Source organism: Vanrija albida (genome assembly GCF_041260175.1).
Source record: "Vanrija albida strain AlHP1 chromosome Unknown contig_7, whole genome shotgun sequence".
NCBI classification, from domain to species: domain Eukaryota; kingdom Fungi; phylum Basidiomycota; class Tremellomycetes; order Trichosporonales; family Trichosporonaceae; genus Vanrija; species Vanrija albida.
Genome location: NW_027191426.1, coordinates 830,468 through 855,757, shown reverse-complemented (window position 1 = coordinate 855,757; position 25,290 = coordinate 830,468). Strand labels below are relative to the sequence as shown.

The 25,290-nt window shown below is 66.9% G+C and overlaps 12 protein-coding genes across 12 annotated transcripts; 7 read left to right on the top strand and 5 right to left on the bottom strand.

The window, feature by feature from the left end:
* Positions 1–565: 565 nt before the first annotated feature.
* Positions 566–3,379, top strand: CRP1 (Cruciform DNA binding protein; the record flags this gene model as incomplete). The annotated part of the gene is made up of 6 exons (XM_069357162.1): positions 566–616; positions 979–1,150; positions 1,200–1,222; positions 1,282–1,692; positions 1,742–1,949; positions 1,998–3,379. The coding sequence occupies 6 exons, from the start codon at positions 566–568 to the stop codon at positions 3,377–3,379; spliced, it is 2,247 nt and encodes a 748-aa protein (XP_069205099.1).
* Positions 3,380–3,760: 381 nt separating this feature from the next.
* On the bottom strand, positions 3,761–4,867 carry Q8F55_008779 (uncharacterized protein; the record flags this gene model as incomplete). Its single annotated transcript, XM_069357161.1, has 3 exons — positions 3,761–4,416; positions 4,457–4,663; positions 4,786–4,867. 3 exons carry the CDS (start codon positions 4,865–4,867, stop codon positions 3,761–3,763), a joined length of 945 nt encoding a protein of 314 aa, XP_069205098.1.
* A 608-nt stretch (positions 4,868–5,475) lies between these two features.
* Q8F55_008778 (uncharacterized protein) lies at positions 5,476–6,576 on the bottom strand (the record flags this gene model as incomplete). Its single annotated transcript, XM_069357160.1, has 8 exons — positions 5,476–5,531; positions 5,572–5,652; positions 5,691–5,765; positions 5,808–5,945; positions 5,991–6,047; positions 6,085–6,123; positions 6,355–6,402; positions 6,435–6,576. 8 exons carry the CDS (start codon positions 6,574–6,576, stop codon positions 5,476–5,478), a joined length of 636 nt encoding a protein of 211 aa, XP_069205097.1.
* A 751-nt stretch (positions 6,577–7,327) lies between these two features.
* Positions 7,328–9,780, bottom strand: RPL5 (60S ribosomal uL18 domain-containing protein; the record flags this gene model as incomplete). Its single annotated transcript, XM_069357159.1, has 7 exons — positions 7,328–8,119; positions 8,171–8,272; positions 8,568–8,691; positions 9,014–9,117; positions 9,150–9,344; positions 9,376–9,451; positions 9,500–9,780. The coding sequence occupies 7 exons, from the start codon at positions 9,778–9,780 to the stop codon at positions 7,328–7,330; spliced, it is 1,674 nt and encodes a 557-aa protein (XP_069205096.1).
* A 923-nt stretch (positions 9,781–10,703) lies between these two features.
* Positions 10,704–11,197, top strand: Q8F55_008776 (uncharacterized protein; the record flags this gene model as incomplete). Its single annotated transcript, XM_069357158.1, has 6 exons — positions 10,704–10,719; positions 10,758–10,818; positions 10,870–10,884; positions 11,017–11,047; positions 11,094–11,123; positions 11,162–11,197. 6 exons carry the CDS (start codon positions 10,704–10,706, stop codon positions 11,195–11,197), a joined length of 189 nt encoding a protein of 62 aa, XP_069205095.1.
* A 594-nt stretch (positions 11,198–11,791) lies between these two features.
* Q8F55_008775 (uncharacterized protein) lies at positions 11,792–12,384 on the top strand (the record flags this gene model as incomplete). Its single annotated transcript, XM_069357157.1, has 2 exons — positions 11,792–11,822; positions 11,864–12,384. The coding sequence occupies 2 exons, from the start codon at positions 11,792–11,794 to the stop codon at positions 12,382–12,384; spliced, it is 552 nt and encodes a 183-aa protein (XP_069205094.1).
* A 1,128-nt stretch (positions 12,385–13,512) lies between these two features.
* Positions 13,513–13,996, top strand: Q8F55_008774 (uncharacterized protein; the record flags this gene model as incomplete). The annotated part of the gene is made up of 2 exons (XM_069357156.1): positions 13,513–13,620; positions 13,679–13,996. The coding sequence occupies 2 exons, from the start codon at positions 13,513–13,515 to the stop codon at positions 13,994–13,996; spliced, it is 426 nt and encodes a 141-aa protein (XP_069205093.1).
* Positions 13,997–14,184: 188 nt separating this feature from the next.
* Positions 14,185–14,923, top strand: Q8F55_008773 (uncharacterized protein; the record flags this gene model as incomplete). The annotated part of the gene is made up of 4 exons (XM_069357155.1): positions 14,185–14,266; positions 14,306–14,509; positions 14,557–14,596; positions 14,689–14,923. The coding sequence occupies 4 exons, from the start codon at positions 14,185–14,187 to the stop codon at positions 14,921–14,923; spliced, it is 561 nt and encodes a 186-aa protein (XP_069205092.1).
* Positions 14,924–15,162: 239 nt separating this feature from the next.
* Positions 15,163–15,778, top strand: Q8F55_008772 (uncharacterized protein; the record flags this gene model as incomplete). Its single annotated transcript, XM_069357154.1, has 3 exons — positions 15,163–15,247; positions 15,283–15,625; positions 15,658–15,778. 3 exons carry the CDS (start codon positions 15,163–15,165, stop codon positions 15,776–15,778), a joined length of 549 nt encoding a protein of 182 aa, XP_069205091.1.
* Positions 15,779–16,129: 351 nt separating this feature from the next.
* Positions 16,130–17,734, bottom strand: Q8F55_008771 (uncharacterized protein; the record flags this gene model as incomplete). The annotated part of the gene is made up of 4 exons (XM_069357153.1): positions 16,130–16,370; positions 16,412–17,048; positions 17,087–17,150; positions 17,186–17,734. 4 exons carry the CDS (start codon positions 17,732–17,734, stop codon positions 16,130–16,132), a joined length of 1,491 nt encoding a protein of 496 aa, XP_069205090.1.
* A 256-nt stretch (positions 17,735–17,990) lies between these two features.
* Positions 17,991–18,561, top strand: Q8F55_008770 (uncharacterized protein; the record flags this gene model as incomplete). Its single annotated transcript, XM_069357152.1, has 2 exons — positions 17,991–18,377; positions 18,460–18,561. The coding sequence occupies 2 exons, from the start codon at positions 17,991–17,993 to the stop codon at positions 18,559–18,561; spliced, it is 489 nt and encodes a 162-aa protein (XP_069205089.1).
* Positions 18,562–19,024: 463 nt separating this feature from the next.
* On the bottom strand, positions 19,025–21,968 carry Q8F55_008769 (uncharacterized protein; the record flags this gene model as incomplete). The annotated part of the gene is made up of 4 exons (XM_069357151.1): positions 19,025–19,881; positions 19,932–21,026; positions 21,078–21,465; positions 21,522–21,968. The coding sequence occupies 4 exons, from the start codon at positions 21,966–21,968 to the stop codon at positions 19,025–19,027; spliced, it is 2,787 nt and encodes a 928-aa protein (XP_069205088.1).
* Between the last annotated feature and the right edge of the window lie 3,322 nt (positions 21,969–25,290).

Here is a 25,290-nt window from a genome sequence, read left to right as displayed (position 1 = left end):
GATAGAAGGTCGCGGAGCAGTAAAGAAGGCGAGGACGTAGGCCTTACGACACGACGCGTATTTGAAAGGGTATTGGTGGATTAGGATTCATGGGTACGCCTCCGCCCTGACGAGTGGTAGACCGCGCGCGAGGTCGAGGTCGAGGGGCAGTCACAATTACAAGTTGCAGGCACTGGTATCATTAGCAGAGGTTATTCGGGCCAGGGCCGGAATCCAGGGAGCTGCGAGGGGGGACGACTGCATGCAGTGCGGGTCTGCATGCTGCATGTGGTGTCGTGTTGACCTTGACCCGCCACCCGACATGACATGACGACTGCCACTCTTGGCAATTTTGGATGGCGCTGTGTTGTGGGCCGCAGGCAGGAGGCAGTCGTCAGCCCCGAGTGCGGGTGGTTTTCCACCCACTGCCTGCCCCCACCCACCTACCCTCCTTAGTCGTTTCTTTTGCCCCACACCTGCATTGCTTGTCCCCCATCCAACTACTCGTGCAATCCTCTCTTAGCCTTGCACCTCGGCAGCATCATCTTGCATAATCAGACTAGGACTGCGTGACATCTTCAACGACATGTCCGACAAGCACATTGCGACCTTTACCTGGGTCGCTGGCCCCAGCACGGTGAGTGAAGCCCAACCTGGCTTTGCATGACCTGCAAACACCACACGCCCCCCCACTCTCACCCTCACAAACACAACACAACCGAGGGTGGGCGCGCCGGAAATACACTGCACACAACCTTGTGCATCATGTACTCTTCTGACGCGCCCATCACTGCGGCTCGCTTGCTCACTCCCTTCGCTGCCTTCCTTTGGAATCGCCGTGCTGACCATGTGATTCCACCGACTTCCTCGTCCACCACCTCCACCTGGTTACACCCGACTGGCGCGACTTGATTTTTTTTTTCGAAACGTGATAACACGTTACATTCCATCCCCTTGGCTCGGAACGACCGATATGAACGCCGGCACGCGACTCTACAGGTCCACGTCGCGGGCAACTTTAACAACTGGTCAGAGACCGACAACGTCCTGACCAAGCAGGAGGACGGCTCGTTCTCGGGCAAGGTCCCTCTGCCTTGGGGTGAGAAGATCACCTTCAAGTTTATCGTCGACGGCGAGTGGAAGATCCACGACACCGAGTCGACCGAGACGGGTGCGTGCTGCCGTGCATGTTGTGGGTTGGTCGCTGACACCGACGACAGATGAGCACGGAAACGTGAACAACGTGAGTGACCCTCATGCCGAGGCACTGTGCGCGCTCTGGTACTAACTGCGACCGTGCAGGTCTACACGTCCCCCGCAAAGCCTGCGGCCGAGGTCACCGAGGCCCCTGCCCAGAGCGAGGAGCCTTCCCTCACCGCTGCCGAGCCAAAGGCCGCCGCTGCCACCTCGGGTACCGCCGAGGTGGTCCCCGCCCCAGAGCAGTCGACCGAGCCCTCGCTGGGTGGTGCCCAGCAGACGGTTCCCGAGCCCTCTCCTCTCAACGCGACCGTTCCTACGTCTGCGGGTGAGGTCCCTGCGGCCGATGTCCCTGCTGCCGAGTCGCCCGTCGCGACCCAGAAGTCGCTCGGTGACTCGGTTTCCTCGCACGCTGGCGCCATTGGCGGCATCGCTGCTGCTGGTGCGGCTGCTCTCGGTGGTGCTGCCATCGCTGCCACCAAGGCCACTGGCATTGACCTCGCCAAGCCCGCCCCCGTGAGTAGAGCATGCGAGCTTTTGATTGCAAGTCTGACTCGGAGGGCAGATCTCGGTCGACGAGGCCAAGAACCGTGGCATCGACGTCGGCTCGCTCCCCAAGGTTGACGGCCCTAGCGACGCCATCTCGCCTGCTGGCTCGGCTCCTCCTGTTGACGCCGTCAACCAGCTCCAGAATGTTGTCGAGGGCCTCGACAAGCCCAAGGTCGCCGCCCCTGCCGCTCAGGTCTCGGAGAAGGTTGCCGCCCCTGATGTCGGTGAGTAACCGACGCGTGTCTGACCGCGCCCGGTGCTGATTGCCCCAGACGTCCCCGTCGTCCCCGTGAACGCACCCGTTGAGGCCGCCGTCGTCCCTCCTACCGCGTCGGCTCCTGCGCCTGAGGAGATCAGCTCGGCCACCGCTGCTGCCCTCACCGCCCCCGTCGTCGCCCCTGTCGTCCCTACCACCGAGACTGCCACCGCGCCCCCCGCTTTTGCGGACGCTCCCGCGGACGTCTCGGCCAAGGTTGCCGAGACCCCCGCCAAGGCGCCCGAGGTCCTCGCCGCTGCCCCTGCTGTCGACAATGCCAAGGACGCTGCTGCTCAGGCCGTTTCGGCGCCTGCCGTTGTTGACGCCACTGACTTCCCTGCTGCTCCCACCGCGACCGAGAAGGCTGTCGACGAGCCCAGCTCCAACAAGGGTGCCATCGCTGGTGCCACTGCTGGCGTCGCCGGCCTCGGTGCGGCTGGTATCGCCGGCGCCGCTGCCTTTGCCAACAAGGGCAAGGACACCGCGACCGGCGCTGTCAACGGTGCCACTGCCGCCGGCAAGGACGTCACCGACAAGGCCACTGGTGCTGCCAGCGGCCTTGGCTCTGGCGCCTCTGGTGCTTTCGGTGGCGCTACCTCTGGTGCTACCGACGCTGTCAAGGGTGCCGGTGCTGGTGCCACTGCTCGCGTCAACAAGGTTGCCGACGGTGCCAAGGGTGCCTTCGGCAAGGTCACCAACGTCGTCTCGGAAACCACCCCCAACGCTATCGGCGGTGAGACCAGCGTGGTCAGCAACACTGCCCAGGTTGCTACCGACTCGGCCAAGGGTGCTGTCGATGTCACTTCGGGCGCTCTTCGCTCGACTGTTGGTGACGCTGCCAGCCTTGCAAAGGACGGTGCTTCTGGTGTCACTGGTGGTGCCCAGAAGATTGCTGCTCCCAGTGCCGCCGCCGGCGCTGGCGGCGTTGTCGACTCGGCTGCTGCCGTTGCCACGGACGCCTCTGGCAACGTCACTGGCATTGCTGGCGAGGCCGTCACAGTGACCCAGGACGCTGCCGGCAACGTTACTGGTGCTGCCGCCCAGGGTGTCACCTCGAGCACCGACGCGGCGGGCAACATTACTACCAAGGCTGTTGGCGTGACCACCGACGCCGAGGGCAACGTGACCTCGTTTGCTGAGAAGACTGTCAACGACGCCTTTGGCTCGGCCACGGACGTTGTTACCTCCACACCAGCGGCTGTTGGTGAGACTGCCACTGGCGCCGTCAACGGTGCGTCTGCGGCTGCTGGCAGCGCCGCCGCGTCTGCCCACCAGTCTGTCTCGCAGGCGGCGACGCACACGTCTGACGCGGCTGCCGAGCACGCGGCCAAGATCAAGAAACGCAAGTCTGGCTTCTTTGGCAAGATCAAGGCGGCCTTCAAGAAGAACAAGGACTAGACGCCCAAGCTGGTTTTGGTTTTCTCGGGTCCTTGCGCTTGTCTCTGCTAATCAACAATAATTCTTGGCGCGCGCAACCCTGCCGCTTTCTGCATTTTCTTTTTTGCTCTCATACCATACCCCCAACAACACTCGAGTCTGTACTTGTTGCGTAATCACAGGTAGATTTTGATTCATTTAGCGGAGCGGTGCACTCTGTCGTACGCCATGTCTTGTTGCCTAGTCTGTCTGCGCGGGGCGGCCCCGGCGCAGGCCTGTGTAAGCTGTATGCAATGATGGCGTGGCTGGGGCTGAGTCGAATGTACTGTTACATCAACACGGGGCAGAGTCTGCCCAGTCTATAGTGCTCGCTATGCGCTGTCGTCGCCGCCCACACACGGCCTATGGCTCCTCGGTGCGGCGCATCGCGCCCTTGAAGATGCCCTTTACGCCGACGTCGGCGGGGCTCGCCGAGCGGCTCCCGCCGCCGTGGGGCCGCATGCGCTTCACGGCGGCGGGGTATGCCGCGCCGTCGGCCGGTCTCTTGAGCGGCGTGCCGGGCGTCGCGCCGCTGCGCGGCGTCGGCGTGCCCGGCGTGCCCGGCCGCCCGCCGACCGCGCTGGGGCGGTACCCCGGCCCCGGGGGCGCGCTCGCGCGCGGCCAGGGCGGGCGGCCAGAGCCGGGCGGGCCGCCGCGGCGCGGCGCGGTGAAGGGGGTCCCGCGGCCCCGGTTGGGCGGGGCGATGGGCGTCGGCGGCTGGCCCGTGGGCGACGGCAGCGCGAGGTCGGGCAGGTCGGGCGCGACCGACTGGCTCAGGCGCGCCTGCTTCTTGCGCCGCCGCTTCTCCTCTGCCTCGCGCACGCCGAGCTTCTCGCCCGCCGCGTAGCCCTCCTGCTTGTGGCCTACTTCGAGGCGCGCGGACGCGAGGACCTGGCCCGAGAGGAGCGTGATCGGCCCGTCTGGGAGCTCGTCTGGCGCCAGCGGGCGCGCGGGGTCGAGCCAGTCGCCCACGAGCGGGAGGAGCGACGGCTCGCCCGCGTTGCTTAGCGGCACGGGGTCTGGGTGAGGTGAGCGGGGGGAGTGGGGGGGAGCACGCACCGATGCAGTCCTCCAGCAGCCCGACGTAGCCCTTGCTCAGGCCCTGCTTCTTGCGCGGGCGCGCCGGCTTGGCGGCCGCCGCGGCGCCCTCGTCGTCCGTCTCGGGCACCGGGTCAAAGTACGGGCGCACGTACGAGTTGTACAGGCCGTCGAGGTGGAGCAGGGAGATGAGGTCGAGCGAGGAGTGGAGGTGTTTTGGCGGGAGTGCTGGGGGTGTGAGTATGCGGCGAGGGGGGCAGGGGATAAGGTGGTAGACGGGGCTCTTGTGCGGGGTGGGTCAGGCGCAGAGCGCGGCCAGGACAATGCCGGATGGACGAGCAGACACTCACGGTCCCACTCGGGCAGGATGAGAGCTGGCCGCGGCGCGCGCCCCGCGCTGCCCAGCGACGGCTCTGCAGCATCCGTGTCCATTGCTGAGCGGCTGCTCTCTCCGTTTTTCGGCGCGTCCATCGTGTGCGGGGCTGATGTCGATGGACGAATGTGCAAAAGGCAGAGAGAGTGGGAGGAGCGAGGCGAGGTGGGTGTCGCAAGAGTTGTATGGTTCAGGGGTGTGTCGTCGGTCAGTCGGCTGGCCAGTGGCGGACCGTTCCTGAATCCCACACCACACAATGTGGCTTCTGCCGCAACCAGCTCGCTCGCTCCACTTTTGTACGGGACTGGATTGACATTGACTGTCTACCACGAGGATACTATGGCGAGGGGGATGTGATGGAGGCCTGCTCGAGGTGCACCATTGAACGTGTATAAGGGTGCGAGGCCAGCTCTGGGTGGGCCAGCCGTGGTTGGGTAGTAGCCCACGAAAGGGAGGAGGGAAGAAAAGGTCCGAGGGCTACAGAACAAGGAACAAAGAGAAAGACGAAGCTATCTGGAGGCCGATCCTGGGAACGTGTATTGTGAGGAACAACGGGGGAATGATGGTATGGGAGTCTTTTATTGGAGTACAGTGGAGCGAGCCTTGGCGGTGCCCCCTCTGCGTGGGCAGTGGACGACAGAGACTGTCCACAATGAACTTGGTTAACCTACGAACTGGCCGGGGCGACGAGACCCTCGGGCTCGCGCTTCCAGCGGGGAGTCCCTGCGAGGTCAGTGGTGGTTGAGAGCGACACACAACTCACAACCACCCCAGATCTGACGAGAGTCGAGTTCAGCGGTCGCGTCGGCCTCGGGAGCGGGAATACGCTTCCAGTGCGGAGCCACTGGGGTGTCAGCTTGATCCAGTAACCATTCAGCTTACCACCGCCCCAGATGCTGCCGCTCTGAGCGTCGGGAGTGGCCGAGGCGTCGGTGTCGCGCTTCCACCAAGGGTACCCTGTCTGTGTCAACTCGTGTGATGTCAGTGTGCTTAACTCACATCCCCACCATCCCCAGCCATAGCGCTGAGCGTCAGGCGCGGGAGCATCGTGCGTGGCGGCGTCGGAGGTAGGGGTGTCAGAGATGGGGGTGTCGGAGGTGGGAGCATCGTCGCCGTCGCGCTTCTTGAGGATGGGGCCTGTTCGTCCGTCAGTGACCGCGGCCCGATACAGCACGAGCTCACCGTCGATCCAGATTCCGCCCGCCGGGCTGTTACCGCTCTGCTTCCAGTAGTTCCAGCCTGGGGGTTCAGTGGCGAGGTCCGTGGTGGAGCTCACCCTCACCCCAGGTCTGGCGCTCCGGGAGCTTATCGTCGCCTGGGTCGTCAGCCAAGTCTGAAGCGGTGCTAGGCGCCGATGCCGATCATGGCTCGGGCGACGCCTAGTGGAGGGGCACTGGCCACCGGGAGCCGGGCTTCCCCCAGCCAACACCGCGAGCTGCCAGCCCCGGACATCGAGTTGTGTGGTCGAGGGGGAGGGCGACAGGGTGGGGGAAGGCGACAGGGTGGGGGAAGGCGACAGGGTGGGGGAAGGCAGAGCCGCACGCACCCATGTCGACGGGCTGGGGCTCGTCGGCGCGCTTCCACCTCGGCGGCCCTGGCGTCAGCTTGCCTCGTACAGCGACCTACACCCGCCCCAGATCTGGCGGTCGTCGAGCTCGTGGGTGGCTGGTGTCAGGCTGGCCGGGAAGGAAGACCCACGCTCGGCGGGGACGGGGGCGGCGATGACGCTGGCGGCGACGTAGACGAGGACGGCGAGGAGGGTCTTCATTGTGTAACGAGTGTGCGGTGAACGAGTGTGGTGAGACGTGGCGCGAGACAGTGAGAGGAGGTGGGTTCGAGTGTGTTTGGAGAGAGTGAGAGAGAGAGAGTTGAGTGAGTGGAGTGTGGGGCGCGCAGGTTAAATACGGGGGAAGGCAAGGCGCGCCCGTCGCCAAGGCATCGGCAGGTGCTGCGGCGTGGAGTGGAGACGGGGCAGCCGTGCGCGTGCGGCATGTGCGGCACCCGCGTGCATGTGGGCGGGGGGAGGGGCCGGCGTGAGCGTGAGCGTGTTGCTGCGCATGACGCGATCCGGCACGGCGAAGAACAGGCCTGGCTGGCTGGCTCGCTGAGGGGGGGGACGGGCCGGCGCCCCGTTGCCTCTCCTCACGTCTCGTCGTGCCCCGTTCGCGGCGCATGGACGGCGGGGGCAGGGCGTCGTGCTCGAGCGCACAGTGCTTGGCCTCTACCGCCCGCCCGTGTCAGTACTCGCCGCCATGCTCGCCGTTGTCGACCTCGTTGATTGACGATTCACGACGTTGTTTCAGTCATGAGGGGCGTAGTGTGCCACTCTACCCCGCAGCCAATGCCACGCCCAACTGCACCAAATTTCACAATCAGCCTCGCCCAGCCGCCCCATTACAATCAAATCTCCGCAATCAATCACAACGACCCTGCTGCGTTCACGCTGTCCGGACACGATGATGCATGTCTCAATGCCCAGGCTAGTACAGAGAACAAAGATGGACCCAAGAGACCAACGATTACTCGTTGTCGGCCTTCCAGGCGGCGATCTTCTCCTCGATACGCTCGCGACGCTGCTCCTTGGTGAGGCGGACCTGGCGGAGCTTCTTCGACTCCGAGGCCCACTTGGCAGTGTCCTTCTCGGTGGGGGTGAACGAGGGGTCCTCACGGATGGCCTCGTAGGCAGCCGAGTAGAGCTCCTCAATGTCCTCCGATCCAATGTCGTCGGCGAGGTAGGTAGCGAACTGCTTCTTGAAGCGCTCGTCGTCCTCCTCCTCGAGCGACTCCATGTACTCGGCAACGTGGCCACCGACAATGTACTTCTGGAGGACCTCGGCGTCAATGGTCTTGGTCTCGGGGTCGTAGCCGGGGAAACGCTTGGTGTTGTGGGGGATGAAGATGCCACCGTCCGAGGCACCCTTCAGGGCACCGAAGACACGGTTGCCGGTCGAGGTGCGGCGGAGACCAACGTCGAGGTAGGCCTTGAAGGGGCGGGGCTCGTCGTCGCCGAGGGGCTCGACGAGCTCGAGCTCACCCGAGGGCTCGGTGAAGCCCTCGTACTTGTCGGCGAGGCCGAGCTTGGTGAGGGCGCGGCGGGCGACAAGGAGACCAGTGGCGTAGGCAGCGGTCCAGTTGGTGAGACCGTGCTTGATGCCGTAGCGGGGGAGCTCCTTGGACGAGGCGTGGGTAAGAACAACGTCACCCTGGAGCTTGGCGTAGACGATCTGGCAGATCACCTGGCGGTTGGTGAAGCGGACGACAAGACGGTACTTGGGCGACGCGTACTTGTTCTTGGCCTGGGCGACGAGGCGCTGCGGGGGAGGTTAGCAGCAGCTCGAGCAGGTGATGCCGCAAAGACGCACCTTGCGCTGGTAGTAGTCGGTGCGGCCCTCACGACGACGGCGGGGCTTGACCTGGAAGCGCGAGTGGTAGGCGCTGTTCTTGACAGTCTTGACGAAAGGCATCTGGGTGTGTTAGGGGGTGTTGCGGGTGTGATGCAGCATGCAGCGAGCGGGGTAGGGCGGGTTGTCGAGTGATATCCTCGGCGCGAGAAGGCGAGCCTGCCGTGTCCCAGCCGTTGCTCGCCATCGTCGTCCCCTCGCAGCACCTCTGCACACGACCGCAAAGTCGAGCAGTGCGCATCTCGCCAGCGTCGTCCGTCCCCGCATCCCTTCCTTGCCATCCTCTTCCTCCTGTCCGTCGCCTTGCCGTCGCCCGCTCGCTCGCTCGCTGCTTGATGCTGCTGCGTGCTGTACTCACCTTGGACCGTTTTTTGATTGATGGACGAGAGAGCCTCAACTGCCTCAAAGTTGAAACTCTTTGCGACCCTCCGCGCGGGCGCCAGCCAGTGACCCAGCCAGCAGCGTTCCCGCCCAGCGACGCCCTGCCAACACCAAAAGCTCGCACCCGCCAAATTCATATTTTCGCCGAAAACATAATGCCGAGGCGTGGCAAATTTGTGAATACGGAGACCCCGCATTCCGTGCCTGGCGAGGTCGAGTGCTCTGTATTGCTACGTGCATGCTGTGGTACAACCATGGCATCGATGCTCGAATCTCACGACTGTATGCTGCCACCCAGGCCGCTGTGGCGCCTTGATGCCCGACATGCCCCCGCAGGCCATGTCCTCTAGGAAGGCTCGGCCTTCGTGTCGCCTGTGGCCGCCTCCCCTCACCACCCACGTCCTCCGCCACACCCCCACTCACCCCCCCGGCGCCGAGGTCATGGACCAGTATCCGCCCCGCACGCCCCTCTCCTTAAACTCGACGTGTGCGAGTACTCTGAGCCCAAAGCGCTGGTACCACGCCGCCTGGGGTCAGCCCTGCTTCCACACCCGCTCACGTTCTCCGGGGTCTGGGTGACGAGCGTGACGGCGTTGCCCTCGGCGTGCGCGCGGTCCAGCACGTGCCGCAGGAGCGCGGCGGCGAGCCCCTGCCGCTGGGCTGCTGGCGCCGTGCCGAGCCAGCACACGCTGTACGTGGGTACTTCGCCCTCGGGCCCGAACGCCTCGCCGACCTCCTTCTTGAACCCCATCATCTGCGGTCAGCGCGGCCGGCCATGCACGCACCCTTGCCCGCGTCGCCCTGATCTCGTCGGTCTCTAGTGTGCGCAGCGCGCGCGAGTACTCATTCTCGGCGTGTGGCCTGGGTGGATCAGCTAGCTAGCCGGAGCGCTACCCAAGCCCGCCTCACGTCGAGCCCCACGCGACGCCGGGCGGCGCGACGATCATCGCGGCCCCGGGCGTGTCGCCCACGCGCGCGCCCCACACCTCGAGGTCGCGCACGCCGGCAAACACCTCGGACCTGAGCCGCGTGAGCAGCCGCGTCCAGCCCGGGTCGTCGTCGCCATCGCCCTCGATGCCCGCTGGCAGGATCGTGAAGGGGATCGGGCGGAACGCGCGCGCGATGACCGTGGCGTACGTGTCGACTGTGGCTGGGTCCGTGTCGGTAACGCGCTCGACGGTGACTGGCATGGGAGTGGGGTGGGTGGTTGTGAGTTGTCGCGATGGGCCATGGCGGTGACGTAGTGGAGCGGGCGCAGGGCTGGTTGCCGACTCGACAAGCGACTCGACAAGGTCGGCTCGGTCGTCTGGCTCTCATCAGGCTTGCTGCCACACCCCTCGTCGCGCAGATACGGCCCGCCCTGATCACGGCCTGATCACGGCGGAGATGTCGAAGCCTCCGCCCCAGCCACGACGGAGATCTCGGAGCGTCCGCCGCCGACTCCGTCTATCTGGCGCGATAACCGATAGCTGTGGCCAGGGCATGCTTTGTGCGGTGCGATGCGATGCATGCTGAATGAGCGGGCAACTCGTTGCAAGCGAGGTGTTCTCCGCCGCGCCAGCGGATCAGGCGCAGGAGGGGGAGGGCCGCGGCTAGACGCTGCGGATGCCGACGGCGACGGCAGTGTACAGCCTCCAGGTGGCAGAAAAAGAGGGGAGGTAGCGAGCTAGCGAGCAAGATTGCGCGTGGGCAGACGGACTTTGCGCCGCGCCGCCGCGCTGCCTACCGAGTTTTACGGTCTACCTCGCCAGCGCCTGTGACTCTATCTCCCGACGGGGACGCGTCTGGCCTGTTGCGTGCTTGGCGCTGGAGCTGCAGCGGAGCCGGTCGGGCCCATTACGTAGCGTGCTTTGTGCGCCACTCGCCACTCGCCCTGAGCCTGGTTGCCGACTTTTGCTCGGCGCCACTGACGCCACCTGTTTGTATGGACGAGGGCAGCAGGCAGCGAGCAAGGCGGCTCATGTCACCACGGCGACTGCTGCCCAACCCATAAATACTGGCCCGACCTGCGTGGGTGGCCAGCCGCCCACTCCCACTCACTGCTCCCTCTTACCGCTTGCTCGCCACCCACCCACCCACTCACACTCGTTGCTTGCCTAGCAAACAAGTCACCATGGCCGCTGGATCTGGTGCGTCGGCGCCCGAGGCCGCACCACTGACCGACCAGACTCGTCGTTCCGCAACTTCCTCCTCGTCATCATCGCCCTCTTCATCCCCCCCATCCCGGTGTGAGTGGGCGTGTGTGGGTGCGTGCCGGGGCATTGCTGACAGAGGCACAGGTACCTCAAGGTCGGGTGAGTGCGGGCGCGCTGGCACCGTGATGCTTCTCGAATGGCACTGACGCGCGACTTGCCGACCTGCTCCGCTGCTTCTGCTGCCCGTTTGCCCGACGCGCTAATCTGCCCCCGACGACGCTCCAACACCAGCTGCACCCCCCACCTCCTCCTCAACATCCTCGTACGTCGCGGCCCCGGTGCACCTACGCGTCTGCTCACACACCCAGCTCTGGTTCCTCGGCTGGATCCCCGGTGTGGTGCGCCTAGCTGCCCCGAGCCACGACGCTGACGCCAGATCCACGCCATCTACATTATCGCGACCAAGCCCTAGGCGGCCGCAGCCCGGGGCGGCCGGTGACCCCGGCCTACCCCGCTTATTCTATACCGCCGCTGTATGCAGCCTTAATACGTTTCTGTGGCGCAGGCGGGCAGCTTGGTCAACCTGAGGCAGATCTGCTGTCAGTCGTCACTGACAGTGTGCAGTACATGAGACGACACGATGCGGCATAGCCGATCGTGTTGTGACGCCTTTTGTGGCATGTTAGCGCAGTCGTCTCATGTGCTGGCTGACATCTGCCAGGCTCGCGGCGGCGAAGAATAGCCGGTGGCGGCGGCGTGGGTGGCGACAGCGCCACGGGCGGTGGTCGACCCCGGCGCACAGGCCAGGTGCGTGGGCCGTCGGCGCCGGCGGGGGCGGGGGCGCGGCGTTGAGCAAGCGAGGGGTGTTGTGCGAGTACAAGTAGGCGCGATCATCCCGAAGCGCGCTGCCGTCGTACTCCAGCCATATCGCTATCGTGCCACGAGATCGGCGGCGCACTCACGACGAGCGGCGACGACGACGCAGCCGGGCGACGAGCTCAGTCAGCTCGACAATCTACCCGTCGCAACAAGCACCACTTCGAGCGCACCCAAGACCCCCTCCCTCATGCCCGAACACGCCGGGCGCGCCGCTGCCAGTAAGCTGCGTGTGTTGGACGCGGGGCTCACCCGCCACCAGTGGACACACAACCCCGCATGAAGGCCGCGCCGAACGCGCTGGGGCTGTACCTCGCGATCGGCGTACACGAGGAGGGCCACGGCGCGCCAGGCGCAGTGACGACAGGCGACGCGACCCACCACGATGACGGCGAGCACCGGCCCGGGGGCGACAGCGAGCACGATGGCGGCAAACACTCCAGCCGCAGCGGGGCCTCGGAGCACGGCGGCGCGATCGACGCCGCGAACGCGCTCGCGCCCGCGCTCAACCGAGAAAGCAAGAAGAAGCAGCGCGCGCACCCCTCCCACCGCGTGCCGGCCTACGGCGCGGTCTCGGCAGCCAGCGCCAGCGAGCCAGCTGCGCGCGCGCCCGTCGCCGCCGCGGTCGCCCTCGTGCTCGCCGGGTGTATCGCGCTCGCCTTCCTCGCGCTCGCAGGCGGCGCGGACGCGGCCGTCGTCTTCCTGGCGCTCGGCGTCCTCTTCACGGGCGCGCGGGCGAGCGCGGCGGTTGCGAGCGCTGCGCGGCGGGGGGAGTACGCCTAGGCGCGGGGAGTGGCGGCAGTTGTACTGAAAGGCCCGATGCAGGTTGTATGGCAGGCTTCTCCGAGCCGAGATCCGCGCAGGCGTGGCTCGCCGTGCTTCGACTTGAGGCGGGCCCAGCGGTCCGCTAGAGATGACGGTCAGTCGTCCGCTGCCGAGGGACGGGCCGGGGACTCGGGCGGGAGGGTGGCCGCGAGTCGCGCCTAGCACCGGCGATACAGGTCGCACCCTTCGCCTGTTGACTGCTGCACACTGAATGAGCTCGGACACGACGACTACGCACGCCCGCGCCGGATAGGGCGACGCGCGAGTCGCCGTTCGCCGGGCACGGTGCCCACGCCGGCGATGGCCACCACCACGGCGACCGGCACGAGCGCGACGGGGGCCACAGCCATGACGGCGGCGAGTGCGCACCCCGCTGAACCGGCCCCGGACGAGCGGCAACTGGGCCTAGTTGTACAGAGTACAGCTCGCAGATGCACGCGTGTATGGCACACAGTCGACTCGCTCCGACCCGTGGCGAGGGACACCCTGCGGGTGTGGCGGCGTGATGCACACGCACGCCAAGCCGTGCCTGCGTCATGGGGATCGCCCACCCGCGGTTATCGCGGGGCGATGTGTCCGCCAGCACTGCAAGGCCAGGCATCGCGTCGCACGGAATCGTGCATGCGCGGGGCAGAAGCGCGCCGGGGAATACGCCGGCTGCGTGCTGGGGCGGGGGTGCCTCGACGCTGGCGGGGAATCGCCGGGTGGCAGGTGGCGACTGGGCGGTGACTCTTTGTCCTGTTCTTCGTATCCTCGAAGAGTCTGCTTAGCCCGCATTGTATGATGTACTCTGGCGGGCGCCGTGTATGCAGCTGTTCGGCAGTGGCCACTCGCTCCGAGTGCCGCGGCGGGAGTGTCGCTCCGCTCCTGAGGGTGGCAAAGATTGCCAACCGCCACGAGCCGGTTTCACTCGACCCGCCCGCATTAAAGCGGCTCCGCTGCTAGCCTGCACCTCGTTGCACCCCCAACATGCACTGCGGCGACTGCGACCACCACGGACACGACTACGGGCACCACCACGGACACGACGGCTGCCTCTGCCCCGGTGGTGAGCGCGACTTGGTCCCGCGCTGATGACAGACGACCATGGGCACGGCCACCACTGCCACGGCCACGGCCACGGCAGCCGCGACCCGGGGGTCTACTACTACCCCGTACAGCAGGCCATGGCGGGCCCGAGCGCGCCGCCGCCGTGTGAGTGCCCGTGGGTTCGGCGCTGGCGGCAGACACGGCCGTTGCCCCGCCGCCAAAGAGGCACAAGCAGGGCGACGAGCCGCGCTACGGCGCCGTGTCCGGCCAGGAGTGCGAGTGCGAGTGCGAGGCCGAGAGGCGCGCGCGCGACGGGCCCGACTTTGTCGGCGTCTTCGTGAGCGTCACGTTCGTGTGCTTCCTCCTGGCGGGGTGCATGAGCCCCGACAACGACGTTGCCGTCATCTTTGTCGTCGCCGGCGTGTTCGTGCTGTTTTTGTACGCCGCGTTCAGTGCCGGCGACTCGGGCGACAACCCGTGCAGCCCGACGCCCGAGAGCCAGCACTTTGCACGTCCGGCGCGTCGGCCGCGCCGGCGGTGACCTGGTTTGGTGTGGCGTGCATAGCGGTTGTTTTGTAGGACGGGCAGGTGGCTCCGAGATGTTGACTGTTGTGTCAAGTTGCAGACGGGGCTGTGCGTGCCTGTTGAGCGGGACCACCAGCGCAGAGCGAGCCCACGTCCATCTCAAGCCGGCGCCGAGTGCTGCTTGCATTCGTTTCACTGTCCAGGATGCACAGCGGAGACCAAGCACACGTCGCGGCGCCCGACGCGGCGGCGCACGACGGCGGCCCGAACGCGAGCCCAGGGGCGGGTGAGTGGCGGCGTGGCGAGTTGGGGCTGACGAGACGAGGCGTGTACCGCGCTGCCGGGCATGACCACGGCGCCGGCCACGGCCTCGACGGGTACTGCCACGGCGAAGGCGACCACGGGGACCACCAGCGTGGCGGCCACGAGCACGGCCGGTGCCCAGGCTCGTACCACGACGACGACGGCGGCGGCCTGCCTGCGCCAGTGACCGCGGGCCCGAGTGCGCCGAGTGCGCCGCCTCCTCCATGTAAGTACGCGTACTGCCGCAGGGCACTTAGCCCACTGACACGCCAGACGCGGCCGCCGCGCCGCACAGCGCGCCGTACCGCCCCCCGTACGAGCCCCGCAAGCAGCGCCACGCAGGCCCCGCAAGCAGCGCCACGCAGGCCCCGCCGCCGTGCCCCCCGCCGCGCCCGACGCCTGCAGCTGCTGCTGCTGCGCGCGCGCGTGCGAGCCGTCCCAGCGCCGCGACCCGGCCCGCCTCGCGAGCGCCGGCACGCTCGCGGCGCTCGAGTGCGCCAGCGCGGCCGGGACCGTCGGCGCCCTCGTGCTGGTCGTCGCGCTGGTCGTCGGCGTGATCGTGTGGGTCAGGTACTTTCTCCGGCCGGGGCGCGAGCGCGAGGCCGAGGCCGAGGGCGAGACGGAGGCGCTGGCGGCGTGAGGTAGCCCGGCGTATGCATCTTGTTGTTGTCGTGGCGACGCGCGTCGTGTGGTGGGACTCGAGGTGGCAGCGGCAGCTCGCTCCGAGTTGCGGAAGCATTCAGTGGCAAACGGTAAACGGCGCACCAAACGTCATGCCGGCCGTCCAGTCCACATGGCGCCAGCCCGCCGCCGCCACCCCGGCCACCCCACCTGACCTCTCGACCCCAGCGGCCAACTCATTCCCACTCCCCACACACCATGCCCGACGAGCCATCCAAGCCGGCGACGTACGCCGAAGCCGCCGCCTCGGCCACGACAGAGGGCGGCGACCACCCGCCGCCATGTACGTTGCGCCCTGGGGCAGCCGCTGACGCGCAGACGGGCAGACGGACACGAGTATCTCGGTGACGGGGATCTCGAGCGGCAAGGGGGACGGGGCGGCTGCGGGCGCGCCGGCAGCGGGCCCGTCGACGCAGGTGCACACGACGTCCGCGCCCGCGCCCTCCCCAGCGGCATTCACGCACCCCGCGCCGCGGGCGCACCACCCGCACCATGCGCCGCACCGCGGCCATGACGCGCGACACGCCGGGCTCGGGCGGCACCGCGACGTCGAGGCCGGCGTCGTCCTCTTCATCCCCGAGCGCGAGATTGCGCTCGCGCGCGCGCGCCGGCGCTTCTTCGGCGCCCTGTGCTGGGCCTTTGTCATCTACCTCGTGCTTGCGTGCGTTTTGTGCTGGAGGCCGCTGACCCCAGCTCGATTACCGGCAGCACGATCCACGACGTCGCGCGCCGCGGGCGCCACGGCCACTGGGACAAGCAGGGCGTGTGGCATGCGAACGGGGCGGGCGGCGGGAGCGGGACGACGGTGGTGTAGGAGCGGGCGTGGGTGGACGGGTGGGTACGGTTGTGCGGCGGCGAGCGGCGGCGAGACGAGGTCCCGCCGCAGCCTCGCCGACGACACCCATACCGTTGTAGGAATGCAGTTTTGTATCGAGTGGGGTGGGTGGATGGGCGAACGCTCGCCTTGTTGTGGCGAGCAGGTTTTGTGGAGCACAGATGATCTCGCGCCAGTTGGCAACTGTAGCGCTGTCACACCCACGCCGCTGCCGCCGCTGCCGCCGCCGCCGCTGCAGCCTACCGTCACCCATATCATACCAATGCTCTCGGCACGTCACTACAAGCACAATCTCTACCAATGCCATCGATGCCCTCTCGACCGCCCCCCTCACCCCGCCGCCGCCACACCCCCGGCCTGCTCCAGCCCCACCCGCATGCGCGCCTGCGTCGCCGCGCGCCACACGCGCACCTTCTCCTTTGCCCACACCCACGCGCGCACCACCATCTCGTACCACCCCCGCATGGTGCGCCACCTGCGCTCCTGCCACCAGCGCTGGCGCCACGTCGGGGGCGCGGTGCGCTCGGCCGGCGTGTCGGCATTCACCTCGAGGATCTGCGTCTCGACGTACCTGCGCGATAGTTAGCTCACGTAACGCCCACGACGACCCACTGAAGCCCGCTCATAGAAACCGCCTGCACCACGTCGTACACCTGCACGATGCTGTTGAACACGCCGATGGCGACCATGGCGACCACGAGCAGGTAGCCGCGCCCGCGGAGCCGGTTGCGCAGGCCGTCAAAGATGCCCGTGCCGCGGAACGTGTGCACGAGCTGCAGCGGGGCAAAGAGCGACAGCGAGATGAGCAGGGACAGGAAGCTGAGCGAGCCGAGGGCCGCGATGCCGAGCGTGAAGCGGAGGAGGAACCAGAGCACCAGGTTTGCGAGCCAGCCGTCGTGGTCCCACGTCTTGTGCTTCCACAGGATGTCGAGGAACGTCAGGACGGCCTCCATGATGACGTCGTACATGAGCCCCGCGCCAAACACGTAGATGGCCGTGCCGCCGGCGTCGCTGTCCCACTCGCGCTCGGGTGCGGGCTCGCCGCGCGCCGCGGCCTCGGCCGCCGCCTTCTTCTCGGCCTTGGCCTCGGCGAGCGACGCGAGGAGCAGGCGCAGGAGGATCTGGCCGGCGGCGAGGGTGAGGGCTGTAAACAGCACGAGGGTGACGAGCGCGAGGATCTTCTTGGACGTGGCCAGGCCGAAGATGAGCGTGCGCTGGATGCGGTACTGGTGTCCGCATTGTGGGCATTCTGGAGGGAGTTAGGGGAGGGGACTGCGGCGCACGCACGGAGAAAGTTCTTTGCGTTCGGCCCCGTACCGCGCCACTGGTTGATGCACTTGACGTGGACGTGCTGGGGTGTCAGCTGCGGCCGCGCGCCCAACCCACCCGCATGCTCCCGGTGCACAAGCACGGGCTGATGAGGCGGCCGAGGTCGTCCTCGTCCTCTGGGCCGCCGAGGCAGATGCGGCACTGGCGGTCGTCGGGGGTGTCGGGGGTGTCGGTGGGGGCGGGGGCGGGGGCGTGGGCGTCGGCGCTGGCGTCGGCGCTCTTGTCTGATGGGTCGGGGTCGGGGGCGGTGGTGCTGGCGTCGGCGCCGGCGCGCGCGCCAGCGTCGCCCTCGTCGTCGGGCGCCGCCGCCGCAGTCGCCTCGGGCTCAGCCTCGGCCAGCGCAGGCTTGGCGCTCTCCACAGCCGCCGGCGCGCCCTCGCCCTCGGCGTCGGTGCTGCCGCCGCCCAGCACGCCGCGGCCCAGCACGCCGCCCAGCGAGTCCTCGACGGCGTGCGCGTCCTGCTCGTCCTGCTCGTCGCTCGCGTCGGCCCGGTCGTCTACTGGCACGGGCACGTCGGGCGCGCCGGCCGCGTCTTGGCTCGCCACCGGCGCCGCGGCTCGTCCCACGTCGTCGCCCACGCCGTGCTGCGGGTCGTGCGTGCTCATTGTCGGTACAGCTGTGGGCCGGCGTCGCTGCGGCGTGGGTGTGTGCGTGTCCGAGTCGCAGAGTTGTGGGAGCGACGAGCGACGACACCACCGTCTCGCTCGCCGGCCCGGCGGCCTTGCTGATGGGGTCAGCCACGTGCGGAACGCGGGGCGCCGCGATTTGACCCCGCTACTTGCCTTAGTGAGCGGCGAACTCGGTCGACGACGTCTCCACTCTCCTTCTCACCTCCGCCTTGGCGCACTCGACCACGCAACAATGAGCGGCAACCCGACGACGTACAGCTCGCTCAAGGACCTCAAGCACGGGCACGGGCACGCGGCCGACCAGAGCACGGGGCGCAAGTGGTGGGGCGGGAAGAAGTCGTCCGCGCCGCCGACCCCCGTCGCCGAGCCCGAATCGTACGCCCCCTCGTCGTCCTCGAGCATCCCCGGGCCGGCAGCGAAATCCCGCTACATCCCGCCGTCGCAGCGCGCGGCGGGCGCGCCGATGTTTGAGCGCGTCGAGCCGACGCGCGCCGAGCGCGAGGCCGAGGCAAAGCGCCAGCAGAGCTGGGGCGAGTGGGCAAACGAGAACGCACAGTGGGCGAGCGAGAGCGTGTCCGAGACGTATAGCAATACGTTTAACGCGCAGAACCGGGACAAGGTGGGTTGGGGCGAGGCCCGGCGAGCGTAGCGAGCCGCGCCGCCTGCGAGAGAGAGAGAGTGGCGGGCTGACACCCCCCCAGGTCCTCGGCGGCATCGGCACCGGCGCGGCAAAGGTCGCGGGCGGCGCGGTCAAGTACACTGCCAAGGGCATCTGGGCCGTCGGAAAGGCCGCGACAAAGTAGTCGGTGGCGGCGTCAAGTTGTCCCCCAGTAGCCCCCCCATAGTTGTACCATGCGCGAGTCCGTCTGGCGCCTCGCACCCACCCCCCTGTATCTCTCCCCCTGTTCATGCACCGAGGTCCGTGTCCGCATGCCAGTCGCAGCACAAATCTGCAGCCTGCAGCCTGTACCCAAACCTGCACCACCGCCCCGTTCCTCGGCCGCGGACGTCGTGCGCGCTCCCAACGTCAACGACTTCGCAGCCCTCGTGTGGCACCTCGTCGTCGCACCACTCGCGCGTCGCAATCCCCTCCGTCATTACAGCAACGTGCATGTGCTTGCTCCAAGAACCATTACTTGCCTACCAAGCTATAGATTCAACCCAACAAGATACGTGGTGCTACAGAGCCGCGGTTCCTCCCGCGGCTGGTATTAGGAAACTACAGAGTCCATGTGGCCTGGCGGCGTGGCGTGGCGCCGGCGCAGCTCACGCCGACGCGCTCGTCTCGGCCAGGCTCTCGCGGCGGTGCTCTTCGGCAGCCGACACCAGCGCGTCAATGCCGAGAAGAGGGCCCCCAGAGCCGTTGGTGGGCCATGGCCGCTCGCGTTTTGGGGGCGGGTGCAGGGGACGAGGCTCGTTGGTGCTCTCGCGGCTGCGGACATCCTTGTCGGCCGGACCATGCTCGCCGTGCTCGCGTTCGCGTTCGCGCTCCCGCTCCCGCTCGCGCTCGTATTCGCGGTCGACCAGAGGTCCGTTGGTGCTCGGACCCTTGCGGTAGCCGAGAGGGGGCAGGTGCAGGTCCGAGCTGCGCTCGCCACGCTCGCGGTCCACCGTTGGTCCGCTCAGCGAGCCAGCCTTGCGTTGGATACGACCAGGCGAAGGCGAGCGACGACCAAACGAACCAGACGACGCACGGGGCCGCAGAGGAGGAAGGACGGGGTACCGCGAGCTGCTGCCGCCACTGTAGGTCGACTCGGAAGGAGTCACCACTGCGTGTGACGCAGGAGACACGGTCGACTCGCCCCCACCATTCGCACGCGGCGAAGTCTGATACAAACCGAGCGATGACGGTGCCGGCTCGAATTGTGGACGAGTGTTACTGCTAACCGTGGGCGCGCCGGGGAAGGGGCGAAGGTCACGAGGCTGCTCGCGCCCAGGGGTAGCAGCATCAAGGAACGGGAACACGCCGCGCTCGAGCGTCTCTCGGCGCTCCCAGCCCCACTCATGGTATGTCTCACCCCACCACAAGCCGAGGCGCTCATCGAGGGCCTGATAATTTCCCGACGGGGCAGTCTGCCTGATGTGGTCGGTCCAACAAGTGATGATAACGACCGCAAAGAACACTACGATTTAGGGTTAGTACCGGTCGAGGACAGCTCTGCGATCGACTTACTCAATGGTCCCTCACGGCCACGCTCGCCCAGAGAGTCGATGATGACGGTCAGGTTGTCAACCGCCTGGCCCTGGCGCTGGACGGCAAACGGAGCTCCAGAGTGCTTGGACTGGAGGTAGAACATGCCGCACTCTGCCACAACGTGCATGTAGGCAAAGGCCCAGCCGCTGAACGCAACTTCTGGCAGCACGTTTGGAATCTTGACCATGGCAGCAGAGAGGTTGATCTCGTCAAAGCGGAACTGGCGAGGGAGCTCGATTGCCCACGACTTGAGAGCCTGCTCGTAGTGGCTCGGCGACATGTGGCGGGCCTCTGTCGATCCGCCGCCGCTGTTGTTGGCAATGGCCATAATGTTGGAGTAGATCAACATGATGCGAATAATGTGGCCGAGTTCGCCGACGGCACCTTCCTCGGCATGCCAGTTGCCCGTACCGGGAGTGACAGAGTCGCGGCGTCCAGGCTCGCGGCCACCCGAGGCCATTCCACCGTAGCGGTACCAGTAAATCTCGTAGCCCGGAAGCGGCACGTTGGCGAGCTCGTGGTCCATCATCCGGCGCGGGCGGCCGCCCGCAGACGAACACACATCTCCGATCATGGCCACCCAGAAGGTGCGGTTGCGGACCTCTGCCAGGGTATGGAACTCGGGCGTCGACAAGTTTAGGCGAGCCGAGGGTGGAGGCAATAGACCGGCGTTACTCGGACGGAGCACAGACAGGGCAACGTCGAGATAGTAGAGGCCCAACCGAGGCTGCCGGGTCGAGTTGAAGTAACACGACATGAGGACGCACGACTGCACAAACTCAGTCTCGTCCCAGGTACCCGAGTCGAGCCGATGGTCCTCCTCGGACCAATGCTGACGCATTTCAACGATCCGATCAATGTTGGCGCGGCATCGATCGGCAAAAGTCTGGCCCCGCAGGTGGACGGGGACGGATGCTGGAAAGGCAGACACAAACGACTCTGTCTCGATTAGGCGAGAGGCCATTGTGTAGATGGCGTCGAGGAGGATAGGCGACACGCGGTTGAGGTAATGCCGGTGAAGGAACGTCGGCACGTGGAGCATGGAAGCGTAAGGGTGCGTCCTCTTGAGGAATCCTTTGTAACATTGTCAGTGCCATGCATGTTTTAGAGTTGGGCCAAACTCACCCTCGATCAGCTCGGCCTGGAGCGTAATGTCACGGTCGACCACGTCAAGCGGGCCAAAGGAACCGGGACGCTCGCCGTTGCGCCAGTCGCGTGGGTCATTGCCCGAGCGGTCGCCATCGCGGTAGTCACGGCGACCCCAGTCTTCGCCGCCGGGACCGCCAGGGGCGCCACTCGAGTTGCCGCCGCTCGGGCGTCGATCTGGGCCGGCGGGAATGTAGGATGGTTTTCCGTCGTCGTTTGAGCCGCGCTTGTTCATTGGTGCGGCAGAAGAATCACGCGTCCGAGGCGGCGGGATCTCTTCTCCCTGGGCATTGAGATAGACACAGGGACGAGCAGAGAACTCGCAGTTGCTGCACGGTGCAAAGCCGTCGCATCGGCGCTTGTTTTTCTTGGGGAGAAATGTCAACAAGTGTTCTGCGGCATGAACCGAGACGGTCAACTCACATGGCATGCGCTGCAGGCTTTGGCAAGACGTTTCCTCTTGCGTCCCTTGGTCGTGAGCTCCTCCTTGTCCAGTTCTGGCTTGGACGGACTTGGCCGTGGCGCCTCGCGAACCTCACGCTCGAGGTTGGACGACGCGCCGCGGTACATGGGGGGAGTCGAGTACGAGCTGGACGTGTTGAACGACGTGCGAAGGAGGCCGGCTGGGCGGGCCGAAGGAGCGGCCAGAGGAGCCGGCTGTCTAGGCTCTGGTGGCGGCTGCGACTTGGACGGCGGCGCTTCAAGTGGCTTGGGGGTGCGGGTCCGCGGTTGCAGCGGCGGCAAGCTAGGCTTGGAGGTGGGTGCCGCGGATGTTGAGGCGGCTGAAATGGCAGGCGGCGAACGCGAGCGCGAGCCCGCGTCGGCCGCTGGCCTCAAGGGGTGGGCTTGGACGGTGTCGTCCCCAGCCATCGGTGTGACAGAGGTGGTTGTTGCGATTGGATCAGCCGCAAAGGAGTGGGCCGAGTCGATCAGGACCGGCGGTTGGTGTGGGTTGGGAGGAGACTGCGGCGCGATGGGGGATGCTCACTGCGGGAGCGGCGGCGGCGTGGTGAGATGGGGCCGGCAGACGATGATGGGATTGAGGGAGTTGGCGGCGAGATGAGAGATAGGTCGAGTGAGTTGCGGGGGAGGGTTGTGCGCGAGTGGTAGTTTGTCGTTGTCGGCTTGGTCCACCGACAATGGCCGAATAACAAGTCGTGGTCGAGACGAGCGAGCGAGCGAGAGAGCGCGAGCCAGTCTAGTGTCGTCGATTTTCAACAGCCGCCGGCGCACGGTCCCTCGAAAACGCGGGGTAAATACAAACGGGGCGGGAGAGGGAAGGCAAGGCGAGCAAACAGTCACTCGGCTCTATACACACGCGGCCTGTTGTCGAGATCGGTATATGTATGCGTTGCACAAGGTGGCAAATAGTGGGATGGGCCGGATGGGCCGGATGGGCAGTGACCGAGGCGTGGTGGGTCAAACAACAGATTTGGGCCAGGCGGCAGTGACCAGATGATGATGATGAAGGAGAAATGATGGCGGCGGCGGCGGCGAGGCGGCGGCGGCAGGGGGCGGCAGAGGCGGCAAGTGCAAGCGGGATGTGACGGCGTGTGTGATTGGGAGAAATGCCAAGGTCGGGAGGGCGGGCACATGCACGTCAGCGCCTATTATTCTCAAGTCTCGCGTCGGTCGAATAATCAAAAAGCCCAGCTGGGCTGGGAGACTGCGCCAAGGCGTTTTACGCCAGCTGGAGGCTGCGCTGCGGCGTCTTGGACTTGTACTGACCTTGGAGAAGAACAAGGGGCAATCGTGGGGTTATTGTCGCGTGATGGCTTGGCGGCACGGACAGTTGGGACAATAGCCGGCGGCGGCGGTGAGTGGGCTGGCGGGCGGGCGGGCTGGCTACAGGCTGCGACTGGCGAGCGGGGGGAGGAGGGAGGGGAGTGTCGTCGGTGCGAGCCGGGGAAACGACGAGCGAGACGAGCTCTGCGCGAGATGGGCCGGGGTGGGTGTGTGGTGGCCGGGTGAGGGAAGGTGAGGGGGGGGGAGGGGGAGGCGAAGGCGACTTTGTCGGCGTTGGTGGCTCGTGCGCGCAATGACCTCGTCGAGTGGAAAAGGCGCCGGGGGAGAGAGCAAAGTCGTCTGTCGATAAGAAAGCCCAAGTGGTTGCAAGAGAAGAGAAAACGACGAGATGCTCGTTGGAAGAAGGGAAAGGGCGAGTTGGGGGTTTGCGGTAGTGGTGCAGATTCGTTGCGGCTAGAGCGCTCACGAGGGGGGGGGAGGCGAGGGGGGAAGTGGTGCATGCATGCAGGTGGTGGTGTCCCCCCGGCAAGAGTCGTGCGCCGTTGCTGGCTCCTTGCCTTCCCTCCCCCCTTCCTTCCCTCTGCCCCCACGCTAAGCGGCCGGATCCCCGCCGCGGTTCATCTAATGCCGGCGGCTCTGCGGCTACGACTCGACTGGGCTGGGCGGGCGGGAGAGGGAGCGACTGACGAGGGCAGCGGCAACAGCTTTGCCAGTTCTCCCAGGTCGCTGTTCCCTGTCGGGGCCTGCCGACGAGTAATGCAGGCATGCAGCCGCCTCCCTCTCCTCCCTGCCTGCATCCACACCCTCCGCATGCAGCCTAGCTGCAGCCAGCAAGCCTCTTGTACATACTCGGCCCCCGCAGACGCCAAAGCCGCCAAAACCCGGCCGGGCAGGCGACAGGGCCAACCACATTTCTCGTTGCGGGGTTTTGCATTGGCTGGATCGTTGGCTGGCTGGCTGCTGGCCGAGTGACCAACCACTCCTTTTTTTTTTGGACGAGGCGTGGGCAGCGACAAAGGGCCAAGGCAGCCCTGAATGCGTGCTGCGGCGGCAGGCAGCGGCAGGCAGCACGACGGTGCCCACCCGCCTCTTTCCCTCCCACCCTCCCATGGCCCCCTTAATCTCCCCGCTGGCGACATGCCGCTGGCAACTGCCGACACGGTTCCTTGGGCACCGGGGGGTGTGGGGCAGGCGCGGCAGGCGGCGGCACAGGCTCTGCGGCATTGGCGCCGGCCGCGGCAAGCACCAGCTGGCACCAGCACACTCGGTCGGCCATGGGCAGCAGGCATGCACCATGCCCACGTCGCAGGCGTGCACCATACCCACGTCGCATCGTGGCGCTCAACTCGCCGCCGCATTCGAGATTCAGTTTGCCTATTGCGACTGAGGGACGCCGGCGGCACGTCTGGCACGGGCACGCTGGGACGCTGGCTGGCACGGCACGGCGCGGCACACGCACGACCAAAACGCCGGGTTACACTGCCGCATTCCATCGCGCCGGCGTGAGCGAGCATGAGCACGATCGCACCGCGCTAGATGCATGTGCCCGCGCGCCACCACGGCCCACCCACACCCTCCCCATGCCCGGCGTCATGTAACACCGTGTCAGCTAGTGGCTGGGCAGAGCTGCCACTCGGCGCCCGTGGCCGCTGCACGCACCGGGTACCAACGATGCGCGCCGTTCCGACGCCGGTGCGGCCGAACCGCCGACGAGGCGACGAGGCCCCACGGCGACGCAGGGTGCGCCTGCTGTCCTGCGTTCGGTGGCCCTGCGTGGCGCGCCAGGCGGCCGGCGGTAGTGTCGGGGCGAGTCAGGGCGGGTCGGCGCTTCCTCAGCAAAGTGCGGCACGCAGCGGCACGCAGCACCAGCGTCACTGTCGTCGGCCCACAGCGCGTACAGCGCGTACAGCGCAGCACGCAGCAGCATGCAGCAGCACCAGCGTCGCTCGTCGCCCGCTCCACAACCTGCACGTGCCCCCGCGCGCCGCACCCGCCGCCGCACCCCACCCCAGCCAGCCTCGTAAGCGACACCAGGTCAGGCGACCCGCGTCCCTGGCCCCCTGGCCCAGTGCCGGCGGGGACATTCAGATGCCGGCGGCACCTGGCGGCAGGCGGGCGGGCGGGTGTGGCCCGGTGTGCAATTCGTGTGTGCGAGCACAGCTCCAACAGATCCAGCAGGCGGGCGGAGGCGGCAGGCGAGCGGCAGGAGGCGGTCGCGGGTCGTGCATACGCGCTGAGCTCGCTGTATTGTCCGCCGTCCGCCCGGCCGCAGGCAGGCAGGCGGGCGCGCCGGAACACCTCGTCTGCTCGCTTCCCCCCCCCCCCCTCACGCAGGCCCGCTCCACCGACGCAGCGTCAGCCCCACTGGCCCGCGCAAGCCCCGCCAGCGATCGTCGCCGGCCTGCCCGACGCCCTGCCCGACGCTCCGGTCCGAACGGCCGGGCGG